This window comes from Natator depressus, chromosome 7 (genome assembly GCF_965152275.1).
Source record: "Natator depressus isolate rNatDep1 chromosome 7, rNatDep2.hap1, whole genome shotgun sequence".
Taxonomy (NCBI): domain Eukaryota; kingdom Metazoa; phylum Chordata; order Testudines; family Cheloniidae; genus Natator; species Natator depressus.
This window is the reverse complement of record NC_134240.1, coordinates 55,325,791-55,340,238: the sequence shown is the minus strand read 5'-3', so window position 1 is coordinate 55,340,238 and position 14,448 is coordinate 55,325,791. Positions and strand designations below refer to the sequence as shown.

General features: G+C 55.7%; 1 protein-coding gene across 2 annotated transcripts in view; it reads left to right on the top strand.

The window, feature by feature from the left end:
- NFKB2 (nuclear factor kappa B subunit 2) overlaps positions 1-14,448 on the top strand; it is a 60,061-nt gene that overhangs the window by 21,410 nt on the left and 24,203 nt on the right. Inside the window, exons 6-7 of one of the 2 annotated variants that reach the window (XM_074958534.1) lie at positions 4,451-4,641; positions 10,215-10,223. In XM_074958534.1, the coding sequence (XP_074814635.1) occupies positions 4,451-4,641; positions 10,215-10,223 (200 nt within the window). Of the gene's footprint in view, positions 1-4,450; positions 4,642-10,214; positions 10,224-12,590; positions 12,719-14,448 lie in introns of those variants that run through there. The other variant, XM_074958533.1, reaches the window with a different exon arrangement.

Sequence of the window (14,448 nt, the reverse complement as noted above, 5' to 3'; positions counted from 1 at the left end):
TTCGCCTTCGTTTGCTCACCCCTAACGGCCCAGACTAAGCTGCCAGTCTGTTTAACTCTTATCTTGTAAAGTAAATATTTGTGGATAATATTGCCCAGCAATCTCTGATCTTGTCACCAAAACCCATCTAGGGAAGCCCGAAGCCCGCCCGCCAGCCAGGGGCTGCAGCAGGAGCTAGCTCAGGCAGTTGTTCTGCATTTTCAAGTTTTGGTCAGCCTGTTGCAGTGACATGCTAGCTTAGCGTTTACTGTAGGCTTGGAAATAGCTGGGATTCATCTGTGCCGAGCAGGATTGGGTGAGCAGGTGCTGAGAGTCCCCATCTTGCTGTATGCATCAGCATTCCCAGATTGGACACTGATCCCCAGGTCCATGTCGGCCACCTGTCTCTGGTGGGAATCTAGAGCCTAGAAACCAGGGGTTGATCTTGTGTGAAGAAGACTCACCCTGATGTTTGCAAACCTGCTGCCCTCCAGCGAGAACCACTGAGGGCTGCTCCTGGACCCCAGGGGTATGCCTGTAGGTGCAGGTTTGTAAAATTTGTGATCGGTCCCAGGAGTCTTGGGGCAAAGGGGAAGAGCCCCTGATACTCGAGGGTCAGGGGGGTGGATCCCCCCAGGTAGGCAGGCATGACAGCGGGGCAGCTGGGCCAAAGTTGAATGGTGCTGGGGCCCTGTGCGCAGGGGTGCTGGAACAATTTGTATAGTGGGGGTGCTGAGAGCCATTGAACCAAACTTTAAACCAGGGGTGGGCAATAATTTTTGCAGGGAGGCCACTCCCCGAATTTTGGTAAGTTGTCCCGGGCCGCACATTTCTACTATATTAATGGAGGGGTATGTGGGCTCTGGGAGGTGGTTTGGTGCAGGAGGGGGCTTCAGGCTGGGGTAGCGGATTGGGGTGCAGGAGAGGTGCAGGATCTAGGTGGGAGTTTGGGTGCAGGAGGGAGCTCTGGGCTGGTGCAGAGTGTTGGGGTTCAGGAGAGGGTGAGGGGTGTGGGCTCTGGGAGGGGGTTTGGTGCAGGTGCAGGGAGTTTGGTGCATGTCTCTGCATGCCCCTTGAGGGGAGGGGAGCAGCGGGTCTCCATGCGCTGCCCGCGCCCACAAGCACCGCCCCGCAGCTTCCATTGGCCGGTTTCCGGCCAATGGGAACTGTGAGGATGGTGCTGGGGATGGGGGCAGCATGTGGAGCCACCTCCCGCCCCCTGCCAGGGGCCGCAGAGACATGCCAGCAGCAGCTGGCTGCTTCTGGGAGTGGTGTGGGGCCACTAGAGGCAGGGAGCCTGTCTGAGCACCCCACTGCACCGTGAGCTGTATTTTTCCCACCCCTGCTGTAAACCCTGTATATGATGGAAAGCACTTCAAGCCAGGGGGTGTGATCTCCACCCAGCACTTCTAGTTCCAGCCCCTATACCAGTGTGCCAGGTTGCAGTGCCAGTCAAATCTGGGGCAGCCGGGCAGGTCACCTGGGCCCCTTCCTTAGCAAAATCCTGGTTGCACCCCTGGCTCCAACATTGGTGAGGCTGGGCCCGCTTTCCAGAACAGTGGTGGGGCCTGAGCCCCACTGCTCCACGTCTCAGCAGAGATATCCTGGGGGGGCGCGAGGCCAGAGCAGCCCCTAGATTGCTTTGCACTAGGGATGTTCGCACAGCCACAGTCCAAGGTTCCTTCCGTTTGGATTGTGTCACTTATACAATATTTGATGCCCCTGTGCCCTGGACTCTGGGGCTTTTCCATCAGACACGGGGCAGATAAGATGACCTGGATGAGTGGACGCCGTCACCAGGTCCATTCCAGCTGTCAGGTCAGCGGGGACTACCCCACTGTGCTCATCAGCTTCCCCCAGCTTGATGGGCTTGTGCAATCCGGCATTGGAGGGCAGACACCGCGCAGAGAAACTGCTTCCCTGTAGTGCTCTCTGGAGTTGAAAGCTAGCGGAGGGAGAGAGGCACAGGCAGGAAAGAGAAGGCCTCTCTTCAACTGATGGCTCTTCCAGACATCAAGAGCTGCAGAGGGGAAGGCTCTTGCACTGGGCAGAGGAGGCCGGCTGGTGCCAGATGAGTAGGGCAGGAGTTCTGTGAGGTTGGCTAGGAAGGGCTTTAAAGGGCAGGACCCTGAAATGCCTGGGAAGCCAGGGGTGGGGTCTTGGAATTTGCTCCGCTCTGCATGTGCAAGAAGGCGAGTGGCAGGAGGGTGCCGCACGTGTGGGAGTCTGGTGAGCTGGGACTCACGAGAGTTGGTGCCATAAGGCAGCCCAGAGCGTGGCTGCAAGGAAACCAAGACTGCAGAGCAGTTGGCAGCACAGGGAGAAACGCCTGGCAAAGCAGTCTGCTCCCGGAGGGCCTGATCCTGTGAGGAGCTGAGCCAACGGGAGTCGAGAGCGCTCAGCACCTGTCTAGGAAATGGCTCTGAACTGTGACTTGGATTGTAGGTGCATGGCTTGGGTGTGATGGGATCTGCTCCCACCAGCTCTGGGTTGGGGGGTAAAGCGCTTTACCTGGAATCAGCATTGCCTGTGTGCAGCCAGAGGCCAAGCTGCCCTGAGCCCTCCGTGCTCAGCTTTGTGGGCATACTCGCACCGTGGCATCAAGCGAGCTCATCCTTGTGACCTGGCAGGTGTTCGGGAGTTCCAGGCAACAGGGGCAGACTCATCAAAATCAGCCTGGGGATCTAGTGCCAGCCAATGTCCTGGATCAGAGACCAGGGCCTGGCGGCGGGGAGGGAAGGCTGCAGAGGCAACGTGTCCAACTCTTGGAGTGAGCAACACCTTCCTCGTCTCACCTGAACCCAGCCATGGGCTGGCCAGCTTCGGCCCGCTCTGTGGGGAGCCCTATCCCCTGGGCTGAACTATGGAGAGCTTTAGCTGGGGGCAAGGAATTACCCCCCACCCCAAAACCAAATGACCCAATGCCAGGGTTCCCAGTCTGAGGAGGACTGGGGGAGGAGGTTAATGCACTGTCAGCGGAGTAAAGGTGGCCTAGCCCTGGGGAATGAGCCACTGGATTTGGAGTCAGAGGACCAAGGTTCAGTTCCCTGCTCTACCACAGACTCTGTGCACGACTTGGGGCAAGTCACTTAGCTTCAGTGTACCTCAGTATCTCCATCTGTAATGTGGTGGTAATGGCACTGCCCTGTCTCCTGGGGAGCTGTCAGGTTGGATGAATGACTGTGAGGTGCCCAGATCCCAAGGGCTGTATAGAACCAAGCTTGGCTCCCATGGTAGGAGCTGGGATCCTACCCCGAGCTTCAGTTCCCTGCTGGATGTCACTAGTGCTCCTGGGTTTGTGCGTGGAGAGGGCGCCGAGCCTCTGGGCAAAACAGATGACTCACAGATGTGTCTGTTTTCCCAGCGCCTGCCAAGGGTGGATGTTTTCTCCTCTTGAAGCAATGCCAGGAAACGTGTCTGGGCAGACGCTGCTTTCTAGTGCAGTCTGCTTTTCTCTGCCCATAATCAGGCCATCCTGGGGGCGGGGGATGTTTACCTACAGGCAGCAATAGGTACGCCTTGGCCACCCCCAAAACCTGCAAAAAGATCCAGGGATGCTGGGCTGGAACTAGGTTTCTGGGCACCCTCAGGTCTGCGATGGGCTGCTGGGCCGTTTGTAACCAGTCGCCTGCCCAGAGCACCTGGCTTCTCTCCTTTCCCTTGTATGATAGGTTCTGGCTTCGCTGCCCAGGATGCTGCAGTGGATGTTGTATTCCGAGGACACAGCTCAGCTGGCTGCACTGCCCCGACCCCGGCCCCAGCCTTGCTCTAACTTACTCCTTGCATCAAACCAGCCAGCCACATTGTACTGTGTGTCTGAGCCTCCTGGGCCAGCCTGGTAACAGGTGGGAACATGCAGAGGCATGGAGCCCCCTGCCTGCGGGAATGCTGCTCTGCCACGCCAGAGACTAACCCACTGAACCCGTGTAAACATGGATTCCCTTCCCGGACAGAGGACAGTACTTAGCCAGACCTGTTCCATGTCCCCCTGCTGAATCCATTGTCAGTCTGGACTCAGCTGCGAGCGCTCTCCGGGGAATCCTCAGACCTGAACGTGGGGACCCAGACAGCTCTGCCTACGTTTGAGACCTGCTCCCAGGTAGAGGGAGAGCTCTGCTTCCCGCTCCCACTCCTTGTGGTGGTTTAGACCTCAAACCTCATGTTAGAGTCGGGAGGAGAATGTGTCTGAAACCAGGTGCTGGACACCCGCTAGGTTCTAATTATGCAGCTGCTCATATGGTGGCTCTGGGATCCTGACTTTCCGGTTAGAAAGTATGCGTGTGAGTGACATCTGATGCAGGGCGCCCCAAGGCAGAGAAGGGTGCGTGTGAGAGACGGACATCTGACTGGGGCTAGAACCCAAACTCCAGGGTTAGAAAGAGGAAGGCCAGAGTGCTGTGAACTGTAGCGTCTGGGCGACGGAGCGGAGTGGGACTCTGTGTGCCCTGATCTGGTTGTTTCTGTCTCCCAGGTGGACTATGCCAAGGTGCTGCATTACATTGGCGCAGGTGTGGCGTTTCCGACCAGCATGCTCTTTGTGTTCCTGCAGTCACTTCTGACTTACCGCATGGCGAAAACCAGGGGCCACTACTGGACCGCCCACTTGCGCAGCATCCTCTCCGCTCTGGCCTTCATCACCCTTGTCTTCAGTATCCTTTCCCTGCAATAGCGTGTGGGTAAGAAATGTGCAGCTGGGGTGTGCGAAAACGAATTGCCAGTGTTGGCAGCGCTGCGGGCTGGGCAACAAATCCGATGGCTCAGACCGTACTGAGGGAAAGTTGTCACTCGCTTCTGCACGGCTCGGAGCAGCCCCGCTGGACTTAGCACCATGTCTGTTATGCAGACACCATCCTCCAAATGCTGTACAGCCTTTAGTCCAATTGCAGAGAGAAATAATAGCAGCAGGGGGCCTGGGCAAGGGAGAGGGGCCCTTGGCTGCTGAGATTAGAAATGGGATGGAGAGTCGAGGCGGGGCAGTGATCCGGGGAGGGTGCTCCAGACAGTTGCAGAGGAGAAGGCTCTCCTGACTAAGGTGAGGTGGAGTGAAGGAGAGGGGGGCTGGTGCTCGCTGCTTGGAGGGGGTGTGGAGGGAAGACAGAAGTCGGTGGTCCATGCACTAGGTTTTACTGGCTGAAGGCAGACTTGAGCCTGGGTGTGGAATAGTGCTCGCCCCTTGGGCAGCAGCATTTGGTGGCTTGTTTCAGCGCTCCTGGAAAGTGCATCCCTTGCCATGGGGTCCCCCTGGCCCTGCTGCTGGCGGTTTGTAGCTTTCAAGCAAACAGCTTTCTTAGCCCTCTTGAGTTCCAATCTAGCTGGTAGCAGGGGCAAGCATCTAAGGGGCTGGATTTAGGCTCCAGGTTCCTTGTAAGTGTAGGTTCAAATCTTGCCGCTGTCAACCTTTTTTCCGTCAGACAGTAAGCTCTCGGGGGCAGGGAGTGTCTTTGGATTCTGTGTTTGTACAGCGCCTAGCACAGGGGGGGTCCTGGATCCTGCGGATCCTAGGTGCTGCTGTAACACAAATAACAGGCGGCTGCAGTGTTTCGAGTCCTCAACCCTGGATAAGCCAGCTGGCTGCAATGTTATTTTCTGACTATCCAGATTTAAAAGAGGGAGCTGAACAGAGCTATAAATGCATTCTGTGCAAACACAGAAGCAAACCCAGCACAGTCGCTGAATCGGAGCCATGCGGTGAGGGGAAAGGCGAGGTGGAGCTGGTTAAACTAAGGCCCTTCGTGGGCAGCTAAATTAGCAGGCGTTGGGGTTTATAAAGAGAGCAGCAGGAGGGGTGACTGGGGGAGAAGAAGGGAATATTGTGTTAGCCGAAAGAAAGGCCCCTAGTGTCTGGGCTGACACAGCAGAGGGTTATTTGGAGTGAGGTCACAGACAAAATAGGAACCAAGGTGCAGCTCGAGAGCCCTTGGGCAGGATGGCAAGGGAGCCCAGGAGACGCCAGTGCAGATACAAGAGGTCAGAGGGGACTCTGATGATGCAGCCGTGCCGAGTAGGAGAAGAGTCGTGTGGAAGCACGGGCCGGGTGCATGGTGGCAGTGGTTGTAATGTTTCAGAGTAGCAGCCATGTTAGTCAGTAGTCACAAAAAGAAAAGGAGTACTTGTGGCACCTTAGAGACTAACAAATTTATTTGAGCATAAGCTTTTGTGAGCTACAGCTCACTTCATTGGCTGTAACGCATTTCCTGACACAGCACGCTGGGGACAGCCCTTGGCTGCAGAAGCTATTGTAGATGGGATGGGTGGGAAGGAGGCAGGCGATCGCCTGCCTCCTTCCCACCCATCCCATCTACAATAGCTACAATATTAAAAGCTACAATACAATAGCCGTGGGTATCTAGGATCCAGTGATCATCGTGTGGGGCTGGAAATGCACAGGGGGTTCTGTACAAAGGGCAGGGATGCAGAATACTGAACGCTGGGGGCCGTGAAGTGGAGTGTTGGCTGGATAAGTGGGACGCATTCCCAATGCCCAGCGGGAGGTTGGGATCCCAGCCCCGCGTCAGTAAACTCCACAGCGGTGAAAGGGCAACGGAAACCAGAGTGGCTGAGCAGGGAGGTGCCAGGGATCAGAGGGACAGGCAGGAGTGTATGAGAACAGGGTTGGAGCCAGTGGTGTGGTGGCTGGCAGAGAGGAGAGCAGCAAGTGGAGAAGCAGAGACATGGCAAGAGCAGTTGCAGAGGGCTCCCAGGGCACAGGCCCTGGTGCGAGTGACCTGGAGTCGTGATCTTCTGCTGGCTGATGGCGAGTTCTGTGCCAATAGCTGTGTGGCCTCAGCGGCCAAAAGGCATAAAACCGACATGACTGAGGCTCGCAGCCCACAGCTGGACCGAGCTGTCCAGGTCCAACTCCCCTCTCAGCCTAGAGGTTGGTCCCTTAGGAGAAAAGTTGCAGTCCATGGGAGATATTCTGAGGGATGCTTGCACTGGGGCTGGGAGGAACACAAAGGAAATAATCAGCTAGATAAGAGGCTCACATGTCATAGAAGGAACTGAGGGAGAATTTCCAGCAGCGATAAGGAGAGAACAGTTTCTGGGAAGGCCCTTCCATTTTATTTTCCAAGACGGTGCAGATCTGCCCAAACCAGGCGTCCGATTTCCATGGACAGATGAATGGATAAAGGAGACCCATGGAATAAGTAGTCAAAGAGGAGGCTGGGGCAGTCAGAGCTGGAAAGCAGTTTGGAGTGGAGTATGCAGAGCAGAGGGGCACAGTCCCAAAATGAAGGACCTGGGTTCCCCAGAGAGCTGCAGGCCAAGGCAGGGGAAAAGGGTCCCAGGGGAGGAGACTGTGGGCTGTAATGAGGGGCTCTTATACAGGAGTGTGGGCAAGAAACAGAGGCTGGCGCTTTCAATAAGTCCTAAGGGCATTGGGCACCCAGCTGCCCCTGAAACTCAGTGGGATGTGAGTTGGAGTCCCATGGGCTCTTTTGAAAATGGCTGGGCTGGAGATGGAGTCTCCGTGCTGGAGAAGGAGGGATTTGACAGCTGGGGGTGGGGTAAATGGTGTTACAGGCAGTTTGGGAACTTGGTCGGCTGGCCCTGCCCTGATGGGTATTCCCTGAAGTGGAAGAGATTCTGGACTCTTGGCACAGGATCCACCCTTGCGCCTTGCATAACAAGCACCCTTTGTGACAACAGACTTTGTGCTGGAAGGATCACGCTGGGATGATCATTAACCCCCCGGTATCCATGAGAGGCCTGTTCCGCCCTGGAGGCTGTTTGCATGGGGCCTGGCCCTGCAGTTCGTGGGTTTATGTTCAACCCGCTGGGATGGCTCCCTGCAAACTCGCTCCAAAAGGCCGCGTCTCGTTCCAGCTCAGCACCTCTGTAAGCTGTCCCAGCAATAGCTAACAGATCAAGGGGCAGAGAGAGAGACAGGCTGCCTGAGCCACGGTGACCCCCCCTGCCCTGCACATGAGGAGCCAAGGGTCCTGCTGGGATGGCTCCCTGCAAACTTGCTCCAAAAGGCCACGTCTCGTTCCAGCTCAGCACCTCTGTAAGCTGCCCCAGCAATAGCTAACAGATCAAGGGGCAGAGAGAGAGACAGGCTGCCTGAGCCACAGTGACCGCCCCTGCCCTGCACACGAGGAGCCAAGGATCCCTGTGGCTGTATTACTCCTCATGCTCACAAGCAGTGGCACCCAGTCTAGGGCCTGCTCCTGCTCCCACTGACGTAAAATGGGAGTTCTGCTGCTGATTTCAGTGGGAGCAGGATTGGCCCCAGCTGTAAGCTAGGATCAGTCCTGTTGTTGGCAGACCCCTCCTGGGGCAATGAGACTGGCACTGGGATGGGGGGTTCAGGGCTATACCCTTTGTCCTGGGCTGCCAGACCCCTCCTGGGCAGTAGGACTGGCACTGGGATGGGGGGTTCAGGGCTGTACCCCCTGCCCTGGGCTGGCAGCCCTTTGTGGGGCAGTGGGATTGGCACTACGGGGGGGGGGGGGTGTTCAGTGCTATACCCCCTGCCCTGGGCTGCCAGACCTCTCCTGGAGGCAGGCCTAGCACTTGGGGGTCAGGTAATTCCCTGTATCCAGGAGCAATGCTCCATTCCCCCTAGAGGATCTCAGTACATTTCACACTGACTCAGCCCGGCCTCACATGGTCTGGGGGAGCTGCCGCTCCCCCCCCCCCCCCCCGCCCTTTTCCCGGGCTGCCCGCTGGGGAGAGATGCTGGTGCCTCTTGCCGTGGGTTGCTGGTTTCCTTGACTCTGGTGCCCCCAGGTGGTGTGTTCTTCGTCCAGGAGAGTTTTGTTCTGCAGCACGTGGCCGCCCTGTGCGAGTGGATTTTCATCATCAACATCCTCGTCTTCTACGGCACCTTCACTTTTGAATTCGGGGCCATCTCCACAGACACGTTCCTGGTACTCCTGAAAGCCAGCCGGGCTCCCAAGAGCTACAAATCCGACAGCAGTACAGCCAGCATGCCGCACGGCCACTGCCACTCCGAGGGCCTGGCCATGGTCTGAGGGGACCTGGCCTCGTCCCTGGAGAGCTGGGATGGGCAGATCGGCGAGACCGAAAATCCAGACATTGCCAGTGATTCTCTTGCCTTGAACATATCCAGGAACCAAAGTGCCTCCAATTTTGGGGGAGGGAGAAGGATTGGGGGCTGATCCTGACTTCACCTCCCCTTCTGACTCATGCGGACAATACACTAAGAAAGTCTGGACCCACAGCCCCAGCATCACCAGTGCCATTCAGGGGCTTTTTACCTCCCACCAAAGAGCTCTCCCTGGTGGAGCAGAGAGGTGCTAAAAAGGGATAGTGGGGAGGGGCAGGGAGTAAATGGGACTCTGAGGTGGAATCAGGGTTAAGGTTACGTGGTGCTCTAGAAGTCCTAGGGTTACCCTTCCTTGATGGTGAGACATAGAGACAATCCGAGCATGAGCTGTCCTTGCAGAGGGGCGTTTAGCATTGCCTCCGGGCTGGGTTTGGGGAGGGGAGGTCTGCCCTGGTCAAAGGCAGCTTGTCCATCAGGGAAGGGAGGGAGGGGCAGAGATGGTTATGCCATTGAGGGGCTGGAGGTGGAGGTGAAGAGGACTCGTTCTGTAGGGAGGAAGGTGGGAGAGGTGGCAGCAGGGAGGGGGGCATGGGGAAGGCAGAGGGGCTGCCCTCTGGGGACTGTGGATGGCATGAGATGACAAAGTCAGACAATTCTTTGCTGAGATGCCAGAGTCCTCTGGGGTAGCTAGGCCTGTTGAAGAGACTAAAACGCCCCCCTCTGCTCGGCTAGCTCAGGAGCAATGGGGGTGCTTATTGTAGACCAGTACCTGATCTCGCTGGGCTGATCAAGGGTGACCAGATGGTTGGAGCCAAAAGGCAAGATGCCTCTCTTCTCCCAGCAGGGTTAAGTCATGCTGGCATATCTGGCTGTGAACAAAGTCTAAGTGATTATGGCAAAGGTGAAATCTGTAGCAGTCGAGGCCTTTCCTAGAAGACCGCTGTCCTGTGGGCCCATGTGGCCGGTGCTTACCTGGCTGAGCTCGTGCCTGATGGCTACCCAGGAGCGCCATGGAGAAAGCAATCCAGGTGCCAGCCACTCCAGAGTTCAGGCTGAGGCAGCGCTTTGATTTCAGGGAAGTCCCTATTTCCATGGGCTCTTCTCAGGAGTGCCCCCCGCGTTCTGACCCGCTTCCTGCTTGTTGTCAGCCCAGAGCTGGCTTCCACTGAAAGCTCTTTGAGACAGGGAGCAGCTTTTCATCCTGTGTTTGTACAGCGCCTAGCACTGTGGGGTCCTGGGCTGAGTTGAGCTCCTAGATGCTGTCAGATTATAAACAGTAAATTAGAGAGAGGTTTTAAGCTGCAGTGTGGCCATACCTGAATTCTTTCCACAATCTTCCCCTTCTTCCCTCAAGTCTGCATATGTTTAAAGAGTTCTTTGCATTAAGTAGTGCCTAAGGCCCCAGTGTGCTAGGTGCTGTGCAGACACAAATGCCCTGTGCTGAAGAGCTTACAATGCTTCAGGCTAGATCTGACATGTAAAACTTCACGCCCCTGGGGGTTAGTGCTCAGAGGAGAGGACGACTTTACCCTTCTGTAGTGCTGCGTAATTAGATCCAGCACGGTTCTCCTGCGCCTATCCTCTCACTATTGAGGCGTTCATGGCACTTTGCTGTCATTAGTGAATTCAGCCTCCCAGCCCCTCGGAAGGTGGGTTATCGTCATTATTCCCTTGTTACAGAGAAGGGAAATGGAGGCAGAGAAAGATGAAGTGACTTCCCCAACGTAAGCCTACAGCAGATCCAGCTGTGACTCTTAGCACAAGACCAGCCTTCCTCTACTGCCTATGCCTTATAAAGTGCCTTGGTCACATTGTAAAATGTTTAGGAACACTGGGGATGTGATTGGAAACTGCATGCTCCCTCTGGGGATGCTTTCTTGCCTTCATTACGTGTAGACCAAGGCCATCTCTTCCAAGGGAGGATGAGTGGATCCTAACCTAACTCAGGACATGAACAAAGTCAGCCAGTCCTACCAAGTTTAAGTCACCTGGTCTCCTGAGGCTGATCCTTACGAGACCATGGGAGGAGGGGCTGGTGGGGGTGAACCTTAGATGTGTATGAGAGTGAATGTAGCGGATGTGTATTTTTCCCCCTTGACGGGAGTTTGCTGCTGTGTGTATTAATGAGGCTCTGATTCCTGATTTGCCCACCTTTCAAAGGGAATTGCCCTGTAAATTCACCAGGCATGTGGTTCAGAGAGGAGTGTGAGGAATATTTTATATGTAATATATGGAAAATATATGTGGAAAAATCAATTTGCAATAATAAAATGGAAAACCAGCCAGGTGTGAACAGTTCACTTTCTTCCCAGGAGGAACAGCACTGGTGGCCTGAATATAGCAAGTACCCAAATCTCTATGCAATAGTTCCTGAACTGTGGCCAATGGCCCACCAGTGGCTCGCTGAGCCCTTGCTGGTAATATGGGGCTGGCTCAGTTCCTTTTTTCCAGCTGTTCAGTAGCATTTAAGAGTGGGATTTTCCAAAGCACCACAGACCAGTTCCAGGGAAAGACTGTAAGTCACTCCGACATGGCTGAAAATCCCACCCCAAATATGTCATTTTCCTGGTACTCCCTTTCCATGGTGACAGGTTCTAGAGTAGCAGCCGTGTTAGTCTGTATCAGCAAAAAGAACGAGGAGCACTTGTGTGGCACCTTAGAGACTAACAAATTTATTAGGGCATATGCTTTTGTGCTAAAACCCACTTCATCCGATGCATGCAGTGGAAAATTCAGTAGGAAGAGAGAGAGAGAGAGATACAGAGAACATGAACAAATGGGTGTTGCCATACCAACTCTAATGAGAGAGAGAAGTTTTTTTTCTCCTGCTGACAGTAGCCCACCTTACTTGATGAGTCCTGTTAGAGTTGGTATGGCATCACTCATTTGTTCATGTTCTCTGTATATCTATTCATCTTCCTACTGTATTTTCCACTGCAGGCATCTGATGAAGTGGGTTTTAGCCCAGGAAAGCTTATGCCCTAATAAATGTGTTCGTCTCTCAGGTGCCACAAGTGCTCCTCATTCCTTTCTAGGGTGTTGCCCCAGGGATGTTGTTTGATCAATATTTGGGTGACAGTCTATTAGGGTGCGGCCTGTGCACTGCAGGACCCTTCTCCTGAGGCCTCAGCTTCCTTCCCAGGCGGTGGTCTCTGGGGCACTCTGCGACCTGGGGAGGACGCTGCAGTTCTGCTCCCTATGTGACAGGGGGAAGGGTGGAACTCAGGTCCTGCCGGGGTGGTGGGGCATCGCCAGGTTTGCTCCCCCCTCCCCTGAGGACACCTGGCTGGTGCATCCACCCCAGCCCGCTGGGGGTCGGTGGCCCACCTGAGCCGTGCAGGGAGAGGAGAATTTCCCTTCCCTGCCGGAAAGGGGCAAAGTTCAGGCCGGGGCAATTTGCTCAGGCTGCAGGAGTCCAAGCCCAGAGTGGCACCGCCCCGTGAAAGCAGCTCCTGGCAGCCCTGCAGTAAGGGGAGGGGAACGCCTGCCCTAGGGCTCCCTGCTCGGCTGCAGCTCCGCTCCGACCGGCCTCCCAAGGGAGCCACGCCGGGTCCCTGGGCCGGTGGGGCCCGCGCACCCCGGAACGCGAGTGGGACCGGGGAAGGGGAGGCTCCGCCCCGGCTGGTCCCGTGGCGCAGGAGGCCGGGCTCCGGAATCCCCGGGAGGCGGGGTCAGAGACGGGACTTTCCTGGGCCAGCGGGAGCGAGGAGCCGCTGGAGCCGGAGGGTGAGTTTGCGGGCCTTGGATCCGGCTCCGGGCAGGGGGTTAGGGTGCTGGACTGGTGCCTGGGACAGATGTGTGGGGAGAGGTTGTTGGGGGTCAGGGTGGAGTGTGGGAGGAGATCAGGGTGCTGGTTTGGCACCTGCATGGCAGGGGAGGGCGTGGATCAGGGTGTTCGTTTGGCACCGGGAGCAGGTGTCTGTGTCTAGGGGTCAGGGTGGGGGTGGATCATGGTGCTGGACTGGTGCCTGCATATGGAGGGTGGGGGTGCTAGGGGTCAGGGTGGGGTGGATCAGGGTGCTGGCCTGGCATCTGGGGCAGGGGTTGTATGTGGAGGGGTTGTTGGGGGTAAGGGTGGGGTGTGGGAGTGGATCAGGATGCTGGCTTGGCATCGGGGGGTAGGGGTGAGAGTATTTGGGGGGTCAGTTGACTAGTTTGGCACGTTGGGGAGGGGCGCAGATTACTTTTGGATTCTTTCCTTCATTTCCAGTTATTGTCCAAGCGTGTAACAAATCCCTTTGGTTGTTATCTCATTCCTGGCCAGTTAATTGGTGACCTTGCCTTTCACTTCCACTGTCGTCATGCTTGTGTGTGTTCTGTGTTCTAGCTAAATTTGCTTCCTCCCAGAGTCCCCTCTCTCCACACGCTCTGTGTCAGAGTAAGAAGCATTTCTCTGTCTTCATCTCTTTCCTCACTCTGGATGCAGGCTCCTCCCTCTCCCATTTCGCACTGGTCTTTGTGCCTCTTCCTCTGTTCACTGAGTCTGTATTTGCTGAAGGTCTGCCTGTGTCTTCTATGTTCTAGTGTGCTAAAGTATTGGCTAGTGTTAACCTCTGGTTAGTGCCTGGGACAGACTAGATTGCGGGCCCAGCAGTACAGTGTAGAGTTTTGTTTCCTTGGGAATCTTAGGTCTGACTTGATTTTGTCTAGGGTTCTGTGTCAGGTCTGGCCGTGAGTGGGGTTGCCAGCTCCATTGTGCTGGAGGTTGATAGTGTTGACATTGCTCTGCACAGTGTCTGGTGAGATGCCATTGTGGGGTCCTGCATTGATTCTATTAGCGATTCCAGGCCAAATGAGGTCAATTCACAAGTAGAAAGAATGGTTTTCTATCTGCTGGCCCTGCAGACTCAGCCCGGGCTCTGAGAACCACGCTGGGATCTTTTCAGCTCCTGTATCAAAAGGATCTGTGGGTAAAGCTGTGGATCCCTGTTGGTCTCGATGGACAAGCACAAGTCTAACTAACTGGAGTTTAGCACTCAGCTCTGCTAATGATGCACAAGGAAGAGTGCACAGTTCTCCCTCCTGTAGCTGTGTTGGCTCTCCAGGGAAGGCAGCAAAGGCAGGCTTGTGGTCCCCAGGGTTTTGCCAGCACCCTCTTGTGCTGTGCGTGCGTGTGTGTGTGTGTGGGGGGGGGGGGTGTTGGGTGCATGTGCTGCTTTGGTTGCAATTGCACCAGAAGCGGAGGACCCCTTTTGTGTGCGCTGACAAGCTAACCCTAGTTCTGCCCTCACTGGAAGCATTCCTGTGTGCAGAGGAATTGCAGAATTTCATATGTAGAGGTGAGGATTAGTCCTATCCAGTCAGTTGCTATCAAGGTTGGGGTCCAGGAGTGGAATGGGGTGAATTACGAAGTCTTTCTAGGGCTGATTGTAGGGGTCTATTGATCTCCTAGGGGCAGGAAGGCTCACGGTGCTTTGTCCTGCCTCGCTGGGAGGTGTTCGTCATCTGGTCTGGGT